Below are 25,641 nucleotides of genomic sequence, written 5' to 3'. Positions count from 1 at the left end.
GGAGTGCCGCACTGTCCGAGGGGCAGTACTGAGGGAGTGCTGCACTGTCGGAGGGGCAGTACTGAGGGAGCGCTGCACTGTCGGAGGGGCAGTACTGAGGGAGTGCCGCACTGTCGGAGGGGCAGTACTGAGGGAGCGTCGCACTGTCCGAGGGGCAGTACTGAGGGAGTGCTGCACTGTCGGAGGGGCAGTACTGAGGGAGTGCTGCACTGTCGGAGGGGCAGTGCTGAGGGAGCACAGCACTGTCGGAGGGGCAGTACTGAGGGAGCGCCGCACTGTCGGAGGGGCAGTACTGAGGGAGCGCCGCACTGTCGGATGGGCAGTACTGAGGGAGCACCGCACTGTCGGAGGGGCAGTACTGAAGGAGCGCTGCACTGTCGGAGGGGCAGTGCTGAGGGAGTGCTGCACTGTCACAGGTGGCGTCTTTTGGTTGGACCTGCATTTATATAGCGCCTTTCACAACCACCGGACGATCAAAGCGCTTTACAGCCAACAAAGTACTTTTACAGTATATTCACTGTTGTAATGTGGGAAACGCAGCAGCCAATTTGTGCACAGCAAGCTCCCACACACAGCAATGTGATAATTACCAGATAATCCATTTTAGTGATATTGGTTGATGGATAAATATTGGCCCCAGGACACCGGGGATAACTTCCTGCTCTTCTTTGAAATAGTGCCCTGGGATCTTTAATGTTCACCTGAGAGAGCAGAGTGGGCCTCGGTTTAATGTTTCATCCGAAAGATGGCTCCTCCGACAGTGCGGCGCTCCCTCAGCACTGCCCCTCCAACACTGCAGCACTCCCTCAGTACTGACCCTCCGACAGTGCGGCACACCCTCAGTACTGCCCCTCCGACAGTGCGGCGCTCCCTCAGCACTGCCCCTCCGACAGTGCAGCGCTCCCTCAGCACTGCCCCTCCGACAGTGCAGCGCTCCCTCAGCACTGCCCCTCCGACAGTGCAGCTCTCCTTCAGTACTGCCCCTCCGACAGTGCGGCGCTCCCTCAGCACTGCCCCTCCGACAGTGCGGCGCTCCCTCAGCACTGCCCCTCCGACAGTGCGGCGCTCCCTCAGCACTGCCCCTCCGACAGTGCGGCGCTCCCTCAGCACTGCCCCTCCGACAGTGCGGCGCTCCCTCAGCACTGCCCCTCCGACAGTGCGGCGCTCCCTCAGCACTGCCACTCTGACAGTGCGGCACTCCCTCAGTACTGCCCCTCCGACAATGCAGCGCTCCCTTAGTAGTACCCTTCCGACAGTGCAGCACTCCCTCAGTACTGCCCCTCCGACAGTGCAGCACTCCCTCAGTACTGCCCCTCCGACAGTGCAGCGCTCCCTCAGTACTCCCCTTCCGACAGTGCAGCACTCCCTCAGTACTGCCCCTCCGACAGTGCAGCACTCCCTCAGTACTCCCCTTCCGACAGTGCAGCACTCCCTCAGTACTGCCCCTCCGACAGTGCAGCACTCCCTCAGTACTCCCCCTCCGACAGTGCAGCACTCCCTCAGTACTCCCCTTCCGACAGTGCAGCACTCCCTCAGTACTCCCCTTCCGACAGTGCAGCACTCCCTCAGTACTGCCCCTCCGACAGTGCAGCACTCCCTCAGTACTGCCCCTCCGACAGTGCAGCACTCCCTCAGTACTCCCCTTCCGACAGTGCAGCACTCCCTCAGCACTGTCCGTCCGACAGTGCAGCACTCCCTCAGCACTGTCCGTCCGACAGTGCGGCACTCCCTCAGTACTCCCCTTCCGACAGTGCAGCACTCCCTCAGCACTGTCCGTCCGACAGTGCGGCACTCCCTCAGTACTGCCCCTCCGACAGTGCAGCACTCCCTCAGTACTGCCCCTCCGACAGTGCAGCACTCCCTCAGTACTGCCCCTCCGACAGTGCAGCACTCCCTCAGTACTGCCCCTCCGACAGTGCGGCACTCCCTCAGTACTGCCCCTCCGACAGTGCAGCACTCCCTCAGTACTGCCCCTCCGACAGTGCAGCACTCCCTCAGTACTCCCCTTCCGACAGTGCAGCACTCCCTCAGTACTGCCCCTCCGACAGTGCGGCACTCCCTCAGTACTGCCCCTCCGACAGTGCGGGGCTCCCTCAGTACTGCCCCTCCGACAGTGCGGGGCTCCCTCAGTACTGCCCCTCCGACAGTGCGGCGCTCCCTCAGCACTGCCCCTCCGACAGTGCGGCACTCCCTCAGCACTGTCCGCCCGACAGTGCAGCACTCCCTCAGTACTGCCCCTCCGACAGTGCGGCGCTCCCTCAGTACTGCCCCTCCGACAGTGCAGCGCTCCCTCAGTACTGCCCCTCCGACAGTGCGGCGCTCCCTCAGTACTGCCCCTCCGACAGTGCAGCACTCTCTCAGTGTACAGTATTGTGAAACGTGTCTCCCCCCCCCCCACCTCCTAAAACACCGGTAAAAGTCCCGTTAATTATTAAGAGAGCGGAGACGTAGGTAGGTAGGAAATGTAGGAGCGAGATGAGGAGAAATGTTTTCACTCAGAGGGAGGTGAACCTGTGGAATTCTCTACCACAGAAGGCTGTGGAGGCCAAGTCACTGAATATATTTAAGAGGGAGATAGATAGATTTCTAGAAATAAAAGGCATCAAGGGGTATGGGGAGAAAGCGGGAATATGGTGTTGGGGTAGAGGATTAGCCCATGATCATATTGAATGGCAGTGCAGACTCGAAGGGCCGAATGGCCTACTACTGCTCCTATGTTCTATGTTTCTATGTTCAGTACAGTCAGCACTGCATGCTGCTCAGCGGGCGTTACTGGTAACCACGAGTTAAAGCAGGGTTTAAATAATCTCCCTGACACTCACCTTCACCGACAGCGAAGGCCCAGCAACCCCCGACCACACAGTGTGGTTCTGCGAATGGGAACAGCGCACCTGTAAGTAGACGTTCCAGTCCTTCTCCTCAGGAGAGTTCTTTGCTTGAACCTTTGTTGCACAATTGCAGCCAGCCGTGTCTGTACAACACAGCCAACCACGTTGAGAACAAAAGCTGGGCGGGCTATCACAAATCAATAACTCACATTTCCTGCGGTGGGGTTTGTTGAACTTGCATATAAACAGGAAGCCGCCAATTATTAAGTGAGGCATTGAGTTATTATCACATTTCCCCCGAGAACCTCATCATCGAAACATAAAAATTTCATCAGAGGCAGTCCCTCGGAATCGAGGAAGATTTGCCTCCACTCTTAAAAATGAGTCCTTAGGTGGCTGAACAGTCCAATATGAGAACCACAATCCCTGTCACAGGTGGGACAGACAGTGGTTGAGGGAAGGGGAGGGTGGGACTGGTTTGCCGCACGCTCCTTCCGCTGCCTGCGCTTGGTTTCTGCATGCTCTCGGCGATGAGACTCGAGGTGCTCAGCGCCCTCCCGGATGCACTTCCTCCACTTAGGGCAGTCTCTGGCCAGTGACTCCCAGGTGTCGGTGGGGAAATTTACAGCACACAAGGAGGCCATTGTATCTGTCATGTATCTCACACTACTGTATATAACTGTATCTTACCATGCTATACATGACTGTAACTAGATATGACCTGTAACCACAAGCATACTTTACCACCAGGGGTGCACTTGCAGGAGACACTGCATACCTGTTCCACACAGGTATATAAAGGCAGGTCTCAGGCAAGTGAGGCACTCGAGAGCTGTGAAATAAAGGTGCAGGTCCAGATCCAGAGTGACCTTGACTTCAACATGTGCCTCATGTAAGTCTGTACTGCAGGGTCAGGACTTTACAGTGGCGACGAGTTACGGGATCACAGAATCCACAGAATGGCTACCAACGGCTCAGATGAGAAATACAATGCCGGAGACAATTGGGATGACTTTATAGAAAGGCTCCAGCAAAGCTTTGTGACCAAAGACTGGCTGGGCGACGATAAGGCAGACAAGAGAAGAGCTCATCTCTTGACCAGCTGTGACTCGAAAACATACGCTTTAATGAAGGATCTGCTGGCACCTGAGAAACCAGCAAGCAAGTGGTTTGAGGAGTTGAGCACACTGGTGAGAGACCACCTGAAGCCAGCGAGCAGCCTACACATGGCCAGACACAGGTTCTACAACTACAGACGCTGTGTGGGCCAGAGCATACCCGACTTCGTGGCGGAACTTTGGAGGCTGGCTAGTTTATGTGAGTTCTCTGATGAACTAAGGAGAGAAGTACTGAGAGACTTTTTTATTGGAGGAATAGGCCACTCAGGCATATTCCGCAAGCTTATAAAGACCAAGAACTTGACCCTAGAGGCAGCAGCACTGGTTGCACAGACATTCTTGGCAGGAGAAGAAGAAACGAGGTTGATCTACACTGCGGGTACGACAACTAACGAAACATCGGAACAAGGGGTTCACAGCGTGAAACAAGCTGCTACCCCCACACACAGACAAAGGCAGGAGAGGAGGCCTTCAACAGCAGGCAGTGGCGCCAGAAGCCATCAAGGGCCACATGAACGACCGTTCACACATCATCAACCCACAATGCGAGCAATCAACTACAGACTGAGAGAAGCTCAAGAGAGATCAGCCAGGCGCAGCTCATCCTTCGGAAACAATGGAAGCGGTCTGTGTTGGAGATGCGGGGGAAGGCACTCAAAAAGGGGGTGTCGATTTCAGCATGCTGTTTGCAGAAACTGCAACTATACAGGGCATCTGGCTCGCATGTGCAGAAAAACAGCAGCTCGGCTGGTATACGAATCGGAAGGGTCGGAAAGCGGACCAGAAGACGGTGGGGACAGTGCCTGGGACGTCGGGGTACAGCGGGTCAACACGATCAATGTCCACTGTTCTTACAACAAGACGCCTCCAATAATGATGAGGGTCCTACGCAACGGGATACCCATCAACATGGAACTGGACACAGGAGCGAGTCAATCTCTCATGAGGCAGCTCGTGCAGCGCGCGGAGTGCAGCAGCATAGAGTTTGGTAAGTGGGTGAGTTTGGTAAGTGGGTGAGTTTTAAGGGTTATTCTCTTTAAACCATTTGGAGGCTGGAGTAAACTGTTAGTGGCAATTGCCAGTAGCTTCTACGTAGTAGCAGTTTAATTTAAAGGGGAAAAGTTAAATCATTGGGAATCTTTCAGGTTTAGGCAGAGAAAAACAAGGTAACTCTCCAGTAGGAGGCAATTAGCAGCTAGTTAAAACCAGTTCTGTAAACGACTGACCAGTAGTGGGTCATCCGACCTAGCTACAGTTTAAAAAGAGTCAGCTCGTGCAGAGCACGGAGTGCAGCAGCATAGAGTGGCATTCGTGAGTTTGGTAAGTGGGTGAGTTCGGGCAAGTAGGGGCGGCAGGTGCTGTTTTGTCTTGTTTTTCCTCCCAGTGCTGACACTAGAGCAGCTGATAAGGAGTGCGAGAGTAGGAGACGGAGGCCCAGAGACCAGCCCAACCAGCTACAGTCAAAGATAGAGGGGTGCAAAATCAAGAGGTGATGTCAGGCGGCAGTCGGGAGCAGCGTCGAGGAGGTGCGTGGAGAGGCCTATAAAAGGCACAGCAGGGAGTCCGGGGCCCAGCGTCGGCGGCAGTCGGGAGCAGCGTCGAGGAGGTGCGTGGAGCGGCCTATAAAAGGCGTGACTTGTGCAGCTACAGGGAGAAGGCAAAAAAGAAGTAGAAAGAAATCAAAAGGTGACGTCACAGCCAAGAGGGTAAGTGATTGGCTGGTGATTGGTGAGTAGTTTTTCTTTTTTCTCTTCTATATCAGTGAGTAACTTTTAACATTGTTGTTGCCAATTTAAGTGTATATAAGGGTTAAGTCATGGCAGGAGAGCTCGGTCGGGTGTTATGCTCCTCCTGTACCATGTGGGAACTCAGGGACACTTCCGGTGTCCCTGACGACTATGTGTGCGGGAAGTGTATCCGCCTCCAGCTCCTGACAGACCGCGTTGCGGAGTTGGAGCTGAGGGTGGATTCACTCTGGAGCATCCACGATGCTGAGAATGACATGAGTATCACGTGTAGCGAGTTGGTCGTACCACAGGGAAAGGGTCCACAGCCAGATAGGGAATGGAAGACCAACAGGAAGAGCAGTGCAAGAAAGGTAGTGCAGGAGTCCCCTGTGGTCATCCCCCTGCAAAACAGATACACTGCTTTGGGTACTGTTGAGGGGGTGACTCATCAGGGGAGGGCAGCAGCAGCCAAGTTCATGGCACCGTGGCTGGCTCTGCTGCACAGGAGGGCAGGAAAAAGAGTGGGAGAGCAATAGTGATTGGGGATTCAATGGTGAGGGGAATAGATAGGCGTTTCTGCGGCCGCAGCCGAGACTCCAGGATGGTATGTTGCCTCCCTGGTGCAAGGGTCAAGGATGTCTCGGAGCGGGTGCAGGACATTCTAAAAAGGGAGGGAGAACAGCCAGTTGTCGTGGTGCACATTGGTACCAACGACATAGGTAAAAAGAGGGATGAGGTCCTACGAAACGAATTTAAGGAGCTAGGAGCTAAATTAAAAAGTAGGACCTCAAAAGTAGTAATCTTGGGATTGCTACCAGTGCCACGTGATAGTCAGAGTAGGAATCGCAGGATAGCGCAGATGAATACGTGGCTTGAGCAGTGGTGCAACAGGGAGGGATTCAAATTCCTGGGGCATTGGAACTGGTTCTGGGGGAGGTGGGACCAGTACAAACCGGACGGTCTGCACCTGGGCAGGACCGGAACCAATGTCCTAGGGGGAGTGTTTGCTAGTGCTGTTGGGGAGGATTTAAACTGATATGGCAGGGGGATGGGAACCAATGCAGGGAGACAGAGGGAAACAAAAAGGAGGCAAAAGCAAAAGACAGAAAGGAGATGAGGAAAAGTGGAGGGCAGAGAAACCCAAGGCAAAGAACAAAAAGGGCCACTGTACAGCAAAATTCTAAAAGGACAAAGGGTGTTAAAAGAACAAGCCTGAAGGCTTTGTGTCTTAATGCAAGGAGTATCCGCAATAAAGTGGATGAATTAACTGTGCAAATAGATGTTAACAAATATGATGTGATTGGGATTACGGAGACGTGGCTCCAGGATGATCAGGGCTGGGAACTCAACATCCAGGGGTATTCAACATTCAGGAAAGATAGAATAAAAGGAAAAGGAGGTGGGGTAGCATTGCTGGTTAAGGAGCAAATTAAGGCAATAGTTCGGAAGGACATTAGCTTGGATGATGTGGAATCTATATGGGTAGAGCTGCAGAATACCAAAGGACAAAAAACGTTAGTGGGAGTTGTGTACAGACCTCCAAACAGTAGTAGTGATGTTGGGGAGGGCATCAAACATGAAATTAGGGGTGCGTGCAATAAAGGTGCAGCAGTTATAATGGGTGACTTTAATATGCACATAGATTGGGTTAACCAAACTGGAAGCAATACGGAGGAGGAGGATTTCCTGGAGTGCATAAGGGATGGTTTTTTAGACCAATATGTCGAGGAACCAACTAGGGGGGAGGCCATCTTAGACTGGGTGTTGTGTAATGAGAGAGGATTAATTAGCAATCTCGTTGTGCGAGGCCTCTTGGGGAAGAGTGACCATAATATGGTGGAATTCTGCATTAGGATGGAGAATGAAACAGTTAATTCAGAGACCATGGTCCAGAACTTAAAGAAGGGTAACTTTGAAGGTATGAGGCGTGAATTGGCTAGGATAGATTGGCGAATGATACTGAAGGGGTTGACTGTGGATGGGCAATGGCAGACATTTAGAGACCGCATGGATGAACTACAACAATTGTACATTCCTGTCTGTCGTAAAAATAAAAAAGGGAAGGTGGCTCAACCGTGGCTATCAAGGGAAATCAGGGATAGCATTAAAGCCAAGGAAGTGGCATACAAATTGGCCAGAAATAGCAGAGAACCCGGGGACTGGGAGAAATTTAGAACTCAGCAGAGGAGGACAAAGGGTTTGATTAGGGCAGGGAAAATGGAGTACGAGAAGAAGCTTGCAGGGAACATTAAGACGGATTGCAAAAGTTTCTATAGATATGTAAAGAGAAAAAGGTTAGTAAAGACAAACGTAGGTCCCCTGCAGTCAGAATCAGGGGAAGTCATAACGGGGAACAAAGAAATGGCGGACCAATTGAACAAGTACTTTGGTTCGGTATTCACGAAGGAGGACACGAACAACCTTCCGGTTATAAAAGGGGTCGGGGGGTCTAGTAAGGAGGAGGAACTGAGGGAAATCCTTATTAGTCGGGAAATTGTGTTGGGGAAATTGATGGGATTGAAGGCCGATAAATCCCCAGGGCCTGATGGACTGCATCCCAGAGTACTTAAGGAGGTGGCCTCGGAAATAGTGGATGCATTGACAGTCATTTTCCAACATTCCATTGACTCTGGATCAGTTCCTATGGAGTGGAGGGTAGCCAATGTAACCCCACTTTTTAAAAAAGGAGGGAGAGAGAAAACAGGGAATTACAGACCGGTCAGCCTGACATCGGTAGTGGGTAAAATGATGGAATCAATTATTAAGGATGTCATCGCAGTGCATTTGGAAAGAGGTAATATGATAGGTCCAAGTCAGCATGGATTTGTGAAAGGGAAATCATGCTTGACAAATCTTCTGGAATTTTTTGAGGATGTTTCCAGTAGAGTGGACAAGGGAGAACCAGTTGATGTGGTATATTTGGACTTTCAGAAGGCGTTCGACAAGGTCCCACACAAGAGATTAATGTGCAAAGTTAAAGCACATGGGATTGGGGGTAGTGTGCTGACATGGATTGAGAACTGGTTGTCAGACAGGAAGCAAAGAGTAGGAGTAAATGGGGACTTTTCAGAATGGCAGGCAGTGACTAGTGGGGTACCGCAAGGTTCTGTGCTGGGGCCCCAGCTGTTTACACTGTACATTAATGATTTAGACGAGGGGATTAAATGTAGTATCTCCAAATTTGCGGATGACACTAAGTTGGGTGGCAGTGTGAGCTGCAAGGAGGATGCTATGAGGCTGCAGAGCGACTTGGATAGGTTAGGTGAGTGGGCAAATGCATGGCAGATGAAGTATAATGTGGATAAATGTGAGGTTATCCACTTTGGTGGTAAAAACAGAGAGACAGACTATTATCTGAATGGTGACAGATTAGGAAAAGGGCAGGTGCAAAGAGACCTGGGTGTCATGGTACATCAGTCATTGAAGGTTGGCATGCAGGTACAGCAGGCGGTTAAGAAAGCAAATGGCATGTTGGCCTTCATAGCGAGGGGATTTGAGTACAACGGCAGGGAGGTGTTGCTACAATTGTACAGGGCCTTGGTGAGGCTACACCTGGAGTATTGTGTACAGTTTTGGTCTCCTAACCTGAGGAAGGACATTCTTGCTATTGAGGGAGTGCAGCGAAGGTTCACCAGACTGATTCCCGGGATGGCGGGACTGACCTATCAAGAAAGACTGGATCAACTTGGCTTGTATTCACTGGAGTTCAGAAGAATGAGAGGGGACCTCATAGAAACGTTTAAAATTCTGACGGGGTTAGACAGGTTAGATGCAGGAAGAATGTTCCCAATGTTGGGGAAGTCCAGAACCAGGGGACACAGTCTAAGGATAAGGGGGAAGCCATTTAGGACCGAGATGAGGAGGAATTTCTTCACCCAGAGAGTGGTGAACCTGTGGAATTCTCTACCACAGAAAGTTGTTGAGGCCAATTCACTAAATATATTCAAAAAGGAGTTAGATGAAGTCCTTACTACTAGGGGAATCAAGGGGTATGGTGAGAAAGCAGGAATGGGGTACTGAAGTTGCATGTTCAGCCATGAACTCATTGAATGGCGGTGCAGGCTAGAAGGGCCGAATGGCCTACTCCTGCACCTATTTTCTATGTTTCTATGTTTCTATGTTTCTAAGTGAGGCACTCGAGAGCTGTGAAATAAAGGTGCAGGTCCAGAGTGACCTTGACTTCAACATGTGCCTCGTGTAAGTCTACTGCAGGGTCAGGACTTTACAGTATCTGTGCCGGCTGACCAAGAGCTACCCAGCCTAATCCCACTTTCCAGCTCCTGGTCCGTAGCCCTGCAGGTTACGGCACTTCAGGTGCACATCCAAGTACTTTTTAAATGTGGTGAGGGTTTCTGCCTCTACCACCCTTTCAGGCCGTGAGTTCCAGACCCCCACCACCCTCTGGGTGAAAAAACATTCCCTCAAATCCCCTCTAAACCTCCTACCAATTACTTTAAATCCATGACCCCTCTGCTAAGGGAAATAGGTCCTTCCTATCCACTCTACCCAGGCCCCTCATAATTTTATACAGCTCAATCAGGTCTCCCCTCAGCCTCCTCTGTTCCAAAGAAAACAACCCCAGCCTATCCAATCTTTCCTCATAGCTAAAATTCTCCAGTCCATGCAACATCCTCGTAAATCTCGTTCTCTCCCCCACCCCCTACCCAGTGTTGCTCCTGTCCTCAGCCGCTTCCGTACCACACCTACCCTTCCCTCACACCCCCTCCGCTCCCCTCACATCCTCCCCCTTCCCTCCCCTCACACCTCCCCCCTTCCCTCTCCTCACACCTCCCCCCTTCCCTCACACCCTCCCTCACCTCCCCCTCCCCTCACACCCTCCCCCATTTCCCCCTCCCCTCTCCCCCCTCCCCTCACACCTCCCCCCTCCCCTCACACCTCCCCCTCCCCTCCCCTCACACCTCCCCCCTTCCCTCCCCTCACACCTCCCCCCCTCACACCTCCCCCTCCCCTCCCCTCACACCCCCTCCCCTTCCCCTCACACCCCTCTCCCCCTCTCCTCTTCCCCTTCCCCTCACACCCCCCTCCCCTTCCCCTCACACCCCCCTTCCCTTTCCCTCACCCCCCCCTTCCCTTCCCCTCACACCCCCTTCTCCTCACACCCCCTCCCCTTCCCCTCACACCCCCTTCTCCTCACACCCCCTCCCCTTCCCCTCACACCCCCTTCTCCTCACACCCCCCTTCCCTTTCCCTCACCCCTCCCTTCCGTTCCCCTCACACCCCCTTCTCCTCACACCCCCCTCCCCTTCCCCTCACACCCCCTCTCCTCACACCCCCCTCCCCTTCCCCTCACACCCCCCTCCCCTCACCCCCCCATCCACCTCCCCTTCCCCTCACACCCCCCTCCCCTTCCCCTCACACCCCCCTCCCCTTCCCCTCACACACCCCCTCCCCACACACCCCCTCCTCACACACACCCCCCCCTCACACACACCCCCCTCCCCTCCCCTCACACACCCCCCCTCCCCTCACACACACCCCCCTCCCCTCCCCTCCCCTCACACACCCCCCCTCCCCTCACACACACCCCCCTCCCCTCACACACCCCCCTCCCCTCCCCTCCCCTCACACACACCCCCCTCCCCTCACACACCCCCCTCCCCTCCCCTCCCCTCACACACCCCCCTCCCCTCACACACCCCCCTCCCCTTCCCCCTTCCCCTCACACCCCCCCTCCCCTTCCCCCCCTTCCCTTCCCCTCACAACCCCTTCTCCTCACACCCCCTCCCCTTCCCCTCACACCCCCTTCTCCTCACACCCCCCTTCCCTTTTCCTCACCCCTCCCTTCCGTTCCCCTCACACCCCCTTCTCCTCACACCCCCCTCCCATTCCCCTCACACCCCCCTCCCATTCCCCTCACACCCCCTTCTCCTCACACCCCCCTCCCCTTCCCCTCACACCCCCCCTCCCCACACCCCCCCTCACACACACCCCCCTCCCCTCCCCTCACACCCCCCTCACACACACCCCCCTCCCCTCCCCTCACACCCCCCTCCCCTTCCCCTCACACCCCCCTCCCCTTCCCCTCACACCCCCCTCCCCTTCCCCTCACACCCCCCCTCCCCACACACCCCCCCCTCACACACACCCCCCCTCCCCTCACACCCCCCTCCCCTTCCCCTCACACCCCCCCTTCCCACAAACCCCCCCCTCACACACACCCCCCTCCCCTCCCCTCACACACCCCCCCTCCCCTCACACACACCCCCTCCCCTCACACACACCCCCCCTCCCCTCCCCTCACACACCCCCCTCCCCTCCCCTCACACACCCCCCTCCCCTCACACACCCCCCTCCCCTCTCACACACCCCCCATATCCCCCCCTCCCCTCACACACCCCCCTCCCCTCACACCCCCCTCCCCTCACACACCCCCCCTCACACACCCCCCTCCCCTCACACACCCTCCCCACACACCTCCCCCTCCCCTCACACCTCCCCCTCCCCACACACCTCCCACCTCCCCCTCACATCTCCCCCCAAACTCCCCCTCCCCTCACACTTCCCCCTCCCCTCACACCTCTCCCTCCCCTCACACCCTCCTCCTCTCACACCCCCCCCTCCTCTCACACCTCCGCCTCCACCCACCCCCCCTCACACCCTGCCCCGCCACCCTTCCCCCTCCCCTCACACCCTTCCCCTCACACCCTTCCCCCTCCCCTCACCCCTCCCCTCCCCTCACACCCTTCCCCTCCACCCTTCCCCCTCCTCCTCGGTGCCATGACCCCAACACTACCCTGCTCCCTCAAAGACCCATCACCCGCCCCAAGACCTTCTGCGCTACAGTACATAACAGACCGGGATGGGGCAGTTGAGGTACTTTCTGTATTGAAGCTGTTTGCGACTGTGCGCCATCAGCTCTGAACTCACGAGGGACATTATGCATGTATCAAAGGATGTGGTTTATTCGGAGGGTAGCTACATTCTCATTCTGACCCCGTCTCCAAATCTCGAGACTCAACTCTGTACAACGTTCCGGTTTGAAAGCCCCGATGAATAACAGGAAAGCAAGTGAATGAAGTGATAAGATTGAGTACTTCCAGTAAATGACACCTCTGCTCTCACATCTGGCTTCCAGCCAATTATACTGCTCTCTCTCAACCCCACCTCGTCTGTATGGGGCCCGCTGACCACACCATTTATTTATTCGTTCATTCTCAGGATGTGGGTGTTGCTGGCAAGGCCATGGCCTTGAACAGCTGCAGTCCGTGTGGCGAGGGTGCTCTCACAGTGCTTAGGTCCACTGTTGTTGGCCCATGTTGAAGGAGCGGCCGATATATTTCCCAGTCAGGATGGTGTGTGACTCGGAGGGGAACGTGGAGATGGTGGTGTTCCCATGCGTCTGCTGCCCTTGTCCTTCGCGGGTAGAGGTCGCGGGTTTGGGAGGGTTTTCCCCCTGAGCCGCATTGACTCCAATGTCACTAGGGCTCCTTGATGCCACACCCGGTCAAATACTGCCAATCGCGTCTCACCCCTGGAATTCAGCTCTTTTGTCCATGTTTGGACCGAGGCTGTAATGAGGTCTGGAGCCGAGTGGCCCTGGCGGAACCCAAACTGAGCACCGGTGAGCAGGTTATTGGTGAGTAAGTCGTTTGATAGCACTGTCGACGACACCTTCCATCACTTTGCTGGTGATTGAGAGAAGGCTCATAGGGCAGTAATTGGCCGGATTAGATTTGTGCTGCTTTTTGTGGACAGGACATATCTGGGTAATTTTCCACTTTGTCGGGTAGATGCCAGTGTTGTAGCTGTACTGGAACAGCTTGGCTAGAGGCGCGGCTAGTTCTGGAGCACATGTCTTCAGCACTACAGCCGGGATGGAGTTGGGGCCTAAAATCTTTGCTGTGTCCAGCACGCTCAGCCGTTTCCTGATATCACGTGGAGTGAGTCAAATTGGCTGAAGACTGGCTTCTGTGATGATGGGGAACTCAGGAGGAGGCAGATATGGATCATCCACTCGGCACTTCTGGCTGAAGATGGTTGTAAATGCTTCAACCTTGCCTTGTGCACTCACGTGCTGGGTTCCACCATCACTGAGGATGGGGATATTCATGGAGCCTCCTCCTCCTGTTAGTTGTTTAATTGTCCACCATTCATGACTGGATGTGGCAGCACTGCAGATCTTTGATCTGATCCATTGGTTGTGGGATCACTCAGCCCTGTCTATAGCATGCATGTAGTCCTGTGTTGCAGCTTCCCCAGGTTGGCATACTCTTCTGCACTCCTCATTGAACCAGGGTTGGCCCCTGGCTTGATGGTAATGGTAGAGTGAGGGATATGCCGGGCCATGAGGTTAGAGATTGTGGTGGACCAGGAGGAGGAAACCGGGACCATTCCCTTCCCGAACCCAGGGGGCAGTGGAACCACTTGTAGCAGCTTTGCATCACTCTGCATCAGATTAACAGGCAGCACTGCCCAGGGACCTGGTCGACAGGACTGATACTCACCGGGTTAATCCATTGAGATATTGGGGCAGCTCAATGTAATGACAAAGGGTCACAGACCCGAAACATTAACTCTGTTTCTCTCTCCACAGATGCTGCCTGACCCACTGAGATTTCCAGCATTCTCTGTTGTTTTAGCTCAATGTAATTTTCTGTCTTTTTTTAACAGCTGCAAGTCACATGACGGTCAGCGGGTTGAGCCTCAGCCATTTCTGCCACGGACCTGGTGAACTTGATATCAGAATATCAAATAATATCACCCAGCAACATAAGAGTGCTCCTCCCTCCCCCTCATCAGAAGAATTGGGACTTGCCGGCTTACAGTTCGACAGGACTTTGCCCACCTCCAGTGCCCAGTCTTGTAAGCGATTAAGCCGGGACTGGATATTCAACCATGGGGGCTGCACACCTGCAACCAACACAGCGGCAGCGGCTATTGGAGCTGGAGCAGCAGTCCTGGCTGACAGAGTACGGTGCAGCGTCCAATTGTAGTGCCTTCTACCCAAAGACCCAGACTAGTTAAACCCGGGGTCAAAGCTCGGACCTTGAACTGTGTGGTTCAGGTGTATTCCAGGTCACGCCATGACCTGCGGGACCCACGTGACCTTTGGTGACAGTGTTTACCGGCCGGAAGCATCGAGACAGCATGCTGGGAGACAGTGGCATTGATCAGGAAGGGCTTGGGCAAGTTTGGAGTCAGGACAAAAATGGAAGAGAAAAGGGGGAGGGGGGACAGGAAATCAGGTAGAGTTAAGAACAAGGGATGAGTTAAAGTTAGAAGGAAAGGCACAGAATAGGGAAGAGCGCAGCAAATGAGCAGGAAAGGTGAAAGGTCACAGCCCTGCGAATAACTGACACTGGGAGCCGGGAGACTGGATTGCAGACATCGGATTTCCAGCCCGATTTCCTTTTCCTCTTCACGGAATGTCGCTGAGAGTGTGACTCACTAAACGTGGGACTTACACTGAGCAGGGATTTGACGCACAAACACTGAATGCCTTGTCACAGTCACAGAACGGTTCCAGCACGGGAGGCCATTCGGCCCGTCCAGCCCGTGCCGGCTCTCTGCAAGAGCACTTCAGCCAGTCCCACTCCCCCCGCCCTTTCCCCGTAACCCTGCACATTCTTTGTCCTTCAGGCACTTATCCAACTCCCTTTTGAAAGCCACGATTGAGTCTGCCTCCACCACCCTCTCAGGCAGCGCATTCCAGATCCTAACCACTCGCTGCAGGAAAACGTTTTCCCTCGTGTCGCCTTTGGTTCTTCTGCCAATCGTCTTAAATCTGTGTCCTCTGGTTCCCGACCCTTCCACCCAATGGGAACAGTTTCTCTCGACCTACTCTGTCCAGACCCCACATGGTTTTGAACACCTCGATCAAATCTCCTCTCAACCTTCTCTGCTCCAAGGAGAACAACCCCGGCTTCTCCAGTCTATCCACAGAACTGAAGTCCCTCATCCCTGGAACCATTCTCGTAAACCTTTGCTGCACCCTCTCTAAGGCCTTCACATCCTGCCTAAAGTGTGATGCCCAGAATTGGACACAATACTCCAGTTGAGGCTGAACCAGTGTTTTATACAGGTTCACCATAATATTCCCACTTTTATACTCTATAACTTATCATAGGCGGTCCCTCGAACGAGGATGACTTGCTTCCACAAGAGTTCACAGATGTTTCAATGAAGGATCCGATATTGCAGTCCTGAACTCCAGTTGAGGGGGTGGAAGGTGCCTGTGCGTGGATTGTTTTAACGTGGGGTGACCGTTGCACACCAGCCACCACACGGGGCTTGACAGAGCGAGGTCTTTATCCAGTGGCAAGGGTTAACCAAAACAACTGGAGACCTGCTCTGCTGCACGGACCTATATCGCAGTGTGGGCTGGGCCCGTGCTGCCCCTGGGCCCTTGCCTCTTCTGGGCCCCATACCCTCATTAGCCGCACCTCCGCCACGACGCTGAGCCACAGCTCTAAATCCCACTCAAACTTGCATAATAAGTGAAAAGTGTAGTTATAACACCACCAAAATTAAATGAATGTACATCATTAAAAGAATATTTTATGCAACTTTCTTCAACCATATAAATTTTGATCGAGCACTTCCTCCATTTATCTGTCTGGAAAAAGTACTTGAGAAACTAATGGGGCTAAAAGCTGACAAATCCCTTGGACCTGATGGCCTACATCCTCCAGTTTTAAAAGAGGCTGCTGCAGAGATATATTGGTTGTGATCGTTCAAAATTCCTTAATTTCAGGAACGATCCCAGCGGATTGGAAGATAGCAAAAGTAAGGGGTCGGCCATTTAAGACTGAGACGAGGAGGAATTTCTTTACTCAGAGGGTGGTGAATCTTTGGAATTCTCTGCCCCAGAGGGCTGTGGAGGCTCAGTCTTTGAGTATATTCAAGACAGAGATCGATAGATTTCAATGGATAGAGTTTTGGATGCGAGAGGAATCAAGGGATATATGGACATGGCAGGAAAGTGGATTTCTTATTGAATGCTAGAGCAGGCTTGAGGGGCTGTATGGCCTACCCCTGCTCCTAATTCTTATGTTCTTATGAAACAAATAAAATCAGGGATCATAGAAATTCATAGTGCAGAAAGAAGCCATTCGTCCCATCGTGTCTGTGCCAGCCGACAAAGAGCTACCCAGCCTAACCCAACTAGAAAATAGTTTAGTATATATTTTTTTTAAGTGAATTTCAGTCATTTAAAATCGGGTTATTCACAGATGGTGGATCGACAGTGTGATTCAAAGTGTGTATTGTTTGTGATAAACCCATTGTCAACTGCATTAATCAAACTGCACCAAGTTCAATATATCAAGGGATAGTTTATAAAGCAAATTGGGTTTTTTAAAACAATTATGTTTCCACACTCTGCCCGATAGCGCTGGGTCACGGGCAGATTTAACGTTCGTCAATTTGCAAATGAGTTTGAGAGGAAACTCAGGGCGATGGGGCAGAAACATTTCAAACCGGTGCAATTTTGGGCGCAAATTGTGCTGGAATCGACGGCTGCAGCCAAAGCAAAAACTCTGCCCTCCTGTATCCAATTGTGAAAGTGTGTGTGTGTGTAGCAAAAGTACCATTTATAATTACTGTCTGTTCTAAGTCAGGTCTGTGTAACTCAGGGCTTCGTTCAAAATATCATTCCTCATTTCCAGTTTTGTAAGTGCAATGGAAAGTATTCTTATTTTCTAAACATTTCAAACCTTCCAGTCCCATTTTATAGCTAATTAGTTAATTATTGAATAACAAAAAACAAATGACAAATAAAATGCACTCCCCTTAGTCAGAAAACACCCGTAAAACTAATATATCCATGTATGCACAAGAGGCCAGAATTGCACAGTGCAGAGATTTCGGAGGTTGTAGGGCTGGAGGATTTGAGAGATATGGAGTGGCAAGGCCATTTGGGATTTGAAAATAAGGGTGAGAATTTTAAAAATCGAGGCTTCATGATGATTGTTGAGACAATAAAGTTGGCCGGCACACTGCTCCTCTTCGAATAGTGCCATGAGATCCCCTGCTTCCGTATAGGTTTAATACTTCATCCAAATGATAATGAATTTATGCTAAACGTTGGTTAGGTCATAATTAAAAGAGTACTATGCACAGTATTGGATGTTGCATTATAGAAAGGACATTAAAGCCATAAAGAACCAATAGCGTAGATTCACCAGGATGATGCTAGGGATGGGCCGCCCCGACCTGTGAGACCATCACCGCAGGTCGGGGCTATAAATAGAGCTGGAGCGCTGGGCCCTGGGACATCATGGGTGAAGGTGCGGCGAATGAGGGTACGGGGCCCAGAAGAGCCGAGGGCCCAGGGGCAGCACGGGCCCAGCCCACATTCGATAGAAACATAGAAATTAGATGCAGGAGTAGGCCATTCGGCCCTTCAAGCCTGCACCGCCATTCAATAAGATCATGGCTGATCATTCACCTCAGTACCCCTTTCCTGCTTTCTCTCCATACCCCTTGATCCCTTTGGCCGTAAGGGCCATATCTAACTCCCTCTTGAATATATCTAACGAATTGGCCTCAACAACTTTCTGCGGCAGAGAATTCCACAGGTTCACCACTGTCTGGGTGAAGAAGTTTCTCCTAATCTCGGTCCTAAATGGCTTACCCCTTATTCTTAGACTATGACCCCTGATGTGTGTGCGCACTAGGTCCATGCAGCAGAGCTGGTCTCCAGTCATCCTGGTTCCTTGCCACTGGATCAAGACCTAGCTCTGTCAAGCCCGTGTGGTGACTGGTGTGCAACGGTCACCACACGTTTAAAAAAAATCCACACACAGGCATCTTCCACCCCCTCAACTGGAGTTTAGGACTGGAACATCGGGTTCTTCATTGAAACATCTGTGAACTCATGTGGAAGCAAGTCATCCTCGTTCGAGGGACCGCCTCTGATGATGCTAAGGATGGGAAGTTGTAATTACGAGATTTGAGATATTAGAACTATTTCCACCAGAGCAGAGAAGGCTGTGGAGATTTAATGGAGATTGTTAAATTATGAATTTTGATACAATAGGGAAGGACTATTTCCTGTGTTTGGGTAGTCAGTGATGACGGGTCATCAATTTAAAATAACTAGGTGTGGCAAGATAGATTAGGAAAATTATTTTTTTTAAAAAGAGTGCTTTCAGAGCATAAAATGCACAGTGTGGTTGAGGCAGAACCCACTACATGTTTTAAGGGAAAAGTAGATAAATATTTGAAGCAGGTGGAAGGTACAGCATTATGGCGAGAGTGGGACAGTTGGATTAGTTTTGAATTGCTCCATCAAAAAAACCCAGCAAAAGCAAATGGTCTCCATCTGTGTTGGTAAACTTGTCACTATCATAGGCAGTCCCTCGGAATCGAGGAAGATTTGCTTCTACTCTTAAAATAAGTCCTTAGGTGGCTGAACAGTCCCAAAAGAGAACCACTTGTATTGTTCTGCTGTTTGTGGTACATTCATGTGTGCAAAATGGCTGCTGTATTTGTCCACACAAAGTAATTCATTTTGCGAAGCACTTTGAGATACTTTAGAAAGATGTTATACTTAAATTGTATTCATTTTTTTTTTGCATCACAAACGTGCTGATCAATCACCTCAGAATTAGAAAAGTAAAGAGATTTGATACGGTGATGCATCGGACGACATCCCTGCTCAATAAACTATAAAACATTCTCAAAACAAAATAAATGTTTTTAATTATTCAACTCGCAAAAAAATGAATCTAATTGCAGGGAAATTTTCAAGTTTGTTTCACTTCTGTAGAGTATAAATACTAACGTATAATTTAAAAGTTTAAACTAGTCCTAGCAGCCCAAGCGAATCTAATCGGATGTGTAATATAGCTACACAAATGTAAGTACAAGTACTTACGTGTAAAGTGGAAACTTGCAAGAAAAATGTTAGCACCCACAAATGTAAAGATCGATTTCACACCTTACAGGCAGTTAATATGCCAGCCTTGCATCTCAACCTCTCTTTAAAAGGACATCATGGCAATGTGATTCAGATCACGCCAACTGCTCCGTTGTCTTCCAGTTGTACTGGAATTTCCGTGACCAAGAGGTTACTTGCTCTGGGGAAATATTTTCTGTCGTTCACAAGTTCCCCTCCTTTACATAAAATAAATCTATTCATACCCCACTTGTAAACAGGTATTTTGTTACTCAGATAGAAAAAACAAGTTAAAGCATGTCTAAGTACATGTTCTTCCTTATCAGTTCATCGTGAAACACTTCCTGCAGCGGGGGCTGGATGGCTCCACTTGAAATATAATCTGATTTCTAACATAAACCCGAAATGGTGAAGAAACGCAAGTCGCCCAAGTTAACCCATATATATAGTCCATAGGGTCCTTCCAAGTGACACAGTTGCAGTGTGCACATATAAATAGTGTCAGCATTACACACCAACTCACACTGTGGGAAGGGCAAAGGTTGGGAACTGGAATAAAACTGGTACAAGTTGCGCTCTGACATGGGAGAAAAAGACAAAGGTACAAAGACTTGCATTTATATAGCACCTTTCACGACTACTGGATGTCACAAAGCGCTTTGCAGCCAATGAAGTATTTTTGGAGTGTAGTCACTGTTGTAATGTGGAAAACGCGGCAACCAATTTGCACACTGCAAGCTCCCACAGACAGTACTGTGATAATGACCAGATCTCCCTCAGCACTGCCCCTCCGACAGTGCGGCGCTCCCTCAGTACTGCCCCTCCGACAGTGCGGCGCTCCCTCAGTACTGCCCCTCCGACAGTGCGGCGCTCCCTCAGCACTGCCCCTCCGACAGTGCGGCGCTCCCTCAGCACTGCCCCTCCGACAGTGCGGCGCTCCCTCAGCACTGCCCCTCCGACAGTGCGGCGCTCCCTCAGTACTGCCCCTCCGACAGTACGGCGCTCCCTCAGTACTGCCCCTCCGACAGTGCGGCGATCCCTCAGTACTGCCCCTCCGACAGTGCAGCCCTCCCTCAGTACTGCCCCTCCGACAGTGCGGCGCTCCCTCAGTACTGCCCCTCCGACAGTGCGGCGCTCCCTCAGCACTGCCCCTCCGACAGTGCGGCACTCTGGGTAGAAACATGTTCGAATTGCCAGTACAATCAGCCGAGACTGGGTCAAAAGCCAGGGAGTGACCGAACCCCCCCCCCCCACCCCCGCAGGAGTCTGCAATTCCTGTGGCGAGGGGCCAGTGTGTCGAGCGGGACTGCCATCACTGCTGGAGACTGGAGCCCTCCAGCACCGAGCACCCCCTCCCCCCCACACCACACTAAGAGCCCCCCCCGCTGTGAGTACAGGTGCTGGAACATAGAGGGTTCCAGCCAAGCACCTCGTGATGGAAAAGCCACCTTTGAACAATGGGCCTCAGATTCTGCATTTCACCTCAATTCGCACAACCCCCAAAAAAACACGATTACCAGCCGCCATGGGAGTCGGTGCAAAAATATATTTTTTTAATAGCTCTCTCTCCCAGATTTCGGTCTGTGGGAGCGTGAGCTTCGAGTAAAGCTCAATACACAAGGTATTGCCCTCCAACACTGGCAACTTGCCGAAGGCTTCAAGCTGCATAATCCGGGGCTGTCCCACAAAATGGAGAAACGATCGTATAAATCCGGCAAAATCCAAGTCTTTCTTTATTGTCTCTCTGCATTCGTCTGGGCTTATTTTCATTTCTTGTTAAAGTAACGTTTTATTCTGGGTTTTCTCTGAGGTTGACCTTTGCCCTTAGAGCCCGGTGATTGACCCTTGCCTTTGGAGCCTGGACCTCGACCTTTGCCCTTGGAGCCCATTGGTTGACCTTTGCCTTTGGAGCCCGGACCTCGACCTTTGCTCTTGGAGCCCGTCGGTTGACCCTTGCCCTTGGAGCCCATCGACTGACCCTTGCCCTTGGAGCCGGGACCTCGACCTTTGCCCTTGGAGCCCATTGGTTGACCCTTGCCCTTGGAGCCCAGAGAGCGACGACCCTTGGATGCAATTTTGCTCCCGAGGACGGAGCCCGTGAAGCGGGAATTAGTCAGGCGTGTCCCCATCAGTCGCGGTTTCCTCCCCGGCAAACTCTTCCTCCTGTCGTCCCTCTGTGAGTCTGGGTCGGCGCGCTGCTTGCTGGCCGCTTTATCCGAGCCTCTCGCCCTCTTGGGCTTTCCGGCCGATTGTGATGACCAGTCCCTTTTCCTTTTCCTGCGCGAAGCCGCTGGGAACAGATCTGTTGGGGGGGGGGGGGGGGGGGGGGGGGCGGGGGGAGAAAAGAACAGTTGCAAATAGGTCCAGAAAACCTGACGTACCCGACCGCCGTGACGTATCACCGTGCCCTCACCACACGCCCGACAAGAGCAAGAGCCGGCGCAGCACACTGTCCTTTCACACGCTCTCAGTGCCCAGCTCAGAGACCGCGACACACAGTGACGGGACTTGCATTAGCGAGTGCGGGGAGACCGTGAACAGGAGGAGTCACAGGTTTTACTCAGGACGGTAGTGCTTTGCCATTAAAACACCAAGGGAGCAACTTAAACCGCAAGCTCGGGTTGGGAGACCCCCAGGATCGGTGTGGGGGGGGCGGAGGGGGAAGAGAATGCCGGTACTGACATCGATGGAGAGGAATATCCCCATAGCTTACTGACGGGCATTCGGTTAAAATTGCCCCCCCCCCCGTTGCCCCCCCCCCCGCTGCTGTCGGATGACAAATGTTGTTAAGTAAACACTGAGTGAGTTCATTATCAATCAATTTGGAGCGTGTTAAGAGCCTGTAGACAATGCGTCTCTGGCATGGGGTGTTTTTATCCAGACACTGTATCCGGTATCTTCACCACCATATATTGGGCGTCGCACTTGAGTGTATGAAAATCGATTCACCGTGCCAACAGAATGATCACTAAATTCCCAATGTTTCCCAACAGCTGCCAGTGCACTCGAGAAAGCCCGGGGCGTCAGTCCGTGTACAGAACGTGACGAGATACAAGGTGCAAAATGCAGCAGCTCCCAGATAGTAATTGCAGAATTTCTTTGATGATTGACAACAAGCAAGGTCATTTGCAGAGCTTGCCGAGACTTGCTGCCGATGTGTATCCCACATTCGTGGAACGTTGCTGACTAAAGCTTCAAGGAAATCATTCTTGTTCAGCTAGAGGTTCCTGGAATAATGTGGTTTTCCTATGAGGAGAGATTGTGTAGATTGGGCCTATACTCTCTGGAGTTTACAAGAATGAGGTGTGATCTCATTGAAACATACAAGATTGTGAGGGGGGCTTGACAGGGTAGATGCAGGGAGGGTGTTTCCCCCCGGGCTGGGGAGTCTAGAACCAGGGGGGTCACAGTCTCAGGATAAGGGGTCGGTCATTTAGGGCTGAGATGAGGAGGAATTTCTTCACTCAGAGGGTGGTGAATCTTTGGAACTTACTGCCCCAGAGGGCTGTGGAGGCTCAGTCTTTGAGTGTATTCAAGACCGAGATCGATAGAGTTTTGAGAATTAAGGGATATGGGGATAGTGTGGGGAGAGTGGGGTTGAGGTAGAAGATCAGCCCATGATTCACTGAATGGCAGAGCAGGCTCGAGGGGCCGAATGGCCGACTCCTGCTCCTAATTCTTGTGTCTGTAGTGAAAGGAATTTGAATGTTATTTTTGTATAAAACATCAAATTTAATTATTTTGAGGCAGCTTTGCTTAAACTGTTGCTATATTCAAGGAACATAGTTAACAATTAGCCCGTATTACGTGTAAAACACTGCAATTTTTGACACTTTTATTTTTTAATTTGTATTTCGCAATTTACTCTAAAGAAGATAGACTGTTTGGCCTCTCGAGCCGCTCCTGCTTTTTGCAGCAACCAAACAAAACCATAAACAACCACCATAAAGAGCAACGTCATTCCTTTCAGAGAACATGCAGAGCCGTCAGCAGATATCATTAATTTGGAAGGCAAATGATGGAACGACCATTCGAGGGAGGTTCTGACTAAAATTTCTAAACCTAAACATATTTGAGAAGAGCCTTTATAAATACTCAGTACTAATGGAGACAATGAAATAGGAAAAGTAGTTTTAATTTTAAGTATCATATGTCGGCTCACGCTATCTTAAAGAGATGGGATAAAGGGCCCATTTGGTATCCCAGAGAAAGAGCTAATCCCCTCCTGATCAGACAGGCACAGATTTATTTATAACCAACATACACGAGAGGAACAAATTGGTCTCTCCACGCACAGCAAGGGAACCACCCCAGCACCTCCCCTCACAATGTCGCAACCATCAACGCCACACGATCAAACCCACACAAGGACTGCTGATCATTTCGAAGCTTTATCGGAGTTAAATATAGTTTGCGTTTCCTGCTGCAACTACTGACAAAGTGAAATAAAACCGTACCTTCGTCGGGCTCAACTCCAACCTCCTGCCTGTAGTACTCCCGGTCCGAATCGGCCTCGGACTGGTCATTCGGGACCTGCGTCTCCCTGGTGCACGGGTCTTCAGCCTCACTGTCCCCGTCAGCCTCACCCGCCTGAAGCTTTTTCCTTTTAATTCCATCCAGACTCTTTTTTCTGAAATGAAAAGGATTTTCATTGCAAATTAAAATAATGTTCCTGTCTTTTTTCCCAGTCATTTCTCTAAAATGTCCTCGTCCTCCAGTGTCCAAACTCGCACCCAGTCCCGCTCACCCATCACCCCCTGTGCTCGCTGCCCCGTGTCCTAACTCACACCAAGTCCCGCTCACCCATCACCCCCTGTGCTCGCTGCCCCCGTGTTCTAACTCTCACCAAGTCCCGCTCACCCATCACCCCCTGTGCTCGCTGCCCCGTGTCCCACTCACCCATCACCCCCTGTGCTCACTGCCCAGTGTCCTAACTCGCACCGAGTCCCGCTCACCCATCAACCCCTATGCTCTCTGCCCCGTGTCCTAACTCGCACCAAGTCCCGCTCACCCATCACCCCCTGTGCTCACTGCCCAGTGTCCTAACTCGCACCGAGTCCCGCTCACCCATCAACCCCTATGCTCTCTGCCCCGTGTCCTAACTCGCACCAAGTCCCGCTCACCCATCACCCCCTGTGCTCGCTGCCCCGTGTCCTAACTCACACCGAGTCCCGCTCACCCATCACCCCCTGTGCTCACTGCCCCCTGTATCCTAACTCGCACCGTGTCCCGCTCACCCATCACCCCCTGTGCTCGCTGCCCCGTGTCCTAACTCACACCGTGTTCCGCTCACCCATCACCCCCTGTGCTCGCTGCCCCGTGTCCTAACTCACACCAAGTCCCGCTCACCCATCACCCCCTGTGCTCGCTGCCCCGTGTCCTAACTCACACCAAGTCCCGCTCACCCATCACCCCGTGCTCGCTGACCTACATTGGCTCCCGGTTAAGCAATGCCTCGATTTCAAAATTCTCATCCTTGTTTTCTAAATCCCTCCATGGCCCTCGTCTCTCCCTATCTCTGTAATCTCCTCCAGCCCCACAACTCCCCGAGATGTCTGCGCTCCTCTAATTCTGCCCTCCTGAGCATCCCTGATTATAATCGTTCCACCATCGGTGGCCGTGCCTTCTGTTGCCTGGGCCCCAAGCTCTGGAACTCCCTCCCTAAACCTCTCTTTCCGCTTTCAAGATGCTCCTTAAAATCTACCTCTTTGACCAAGCTTTTGGTCACCTGCCCTAAATTCCTCTTGTGGCTCGGTGTAAATTTTTTTTGTTGCCTGGAGACGCTCCTGTGACGGGCCTTGGGATGTTTCACTGTTAAAGGCGCTATATCAATACAAGTTGTTGTTGTTTGTGCTCCAATATGTGAGTAACGTGAGCCCGGCCGTGTGGGAGTGCAGCGAGCTCGGGGGGGGGGGGGAAACAGGGGACTTTGGGTCTCTGGTTCCCAGAGCTCTCCCCCTCGGGGGTTTCCTCACCTCGTGTCTGGGTCTGGTGTACATTCACTGATCGAGATCGATTGCTGCGATTGGTCAGTATCTCCATTGTATGAACATAAGAAATAGCAGGAGCCAATCAGCCCTTGGGAGGGGGGAGCGGGCGGGGGGAGC

The 25,641-nt window shown here is 52.0% G+C and overlaps 1 protein-coding gene across 1 annotated transcript in view; it reads right to left on the bottom strand.

Annotated features, from left to right (window-relative positions):
• Positions 1-25,641, bottom strand: part of ppan (peter pan homolog) — a 41,978-nt gene that overhangs the window by 1,695 nt on the left and 14,642 nt on the right. Inside the window, exons 11-12 of the mRNA XM_070867406.1 lie at positions 23,992-24,164; positions 21,302-21,836 (exon numbers count right to left, since the gene is read on the bottom strand). Of these exons, the coding sequence (XP_070723507.1) occupies positions 21,302-21,836; positions 23,992-24,164 (708 nt within the window). The remainder of the gene's footprint in view (positions 1-21,301; positions 21,837-23,991; positions 24,165-25,641) is intronic.

The sequence above is a fragment of the Pristiophorus japonicus genome, chromosome 24 (assembly GCF_044704955.1).
Source record: "Pristiophorus japonicus isolate sPriJap1 chromosome 24, sPriJap1.hap1, whole genome shotgun sequence".
NCBI lineage: Eukaryota > Metazoa > Chordata > Chondrichthyes > Pristiophoridae > Pristiophorus > Pristiophorus japonicus.
This window is presented reverse-complemented; position numbering and strand designations above follow the sequence as displayed.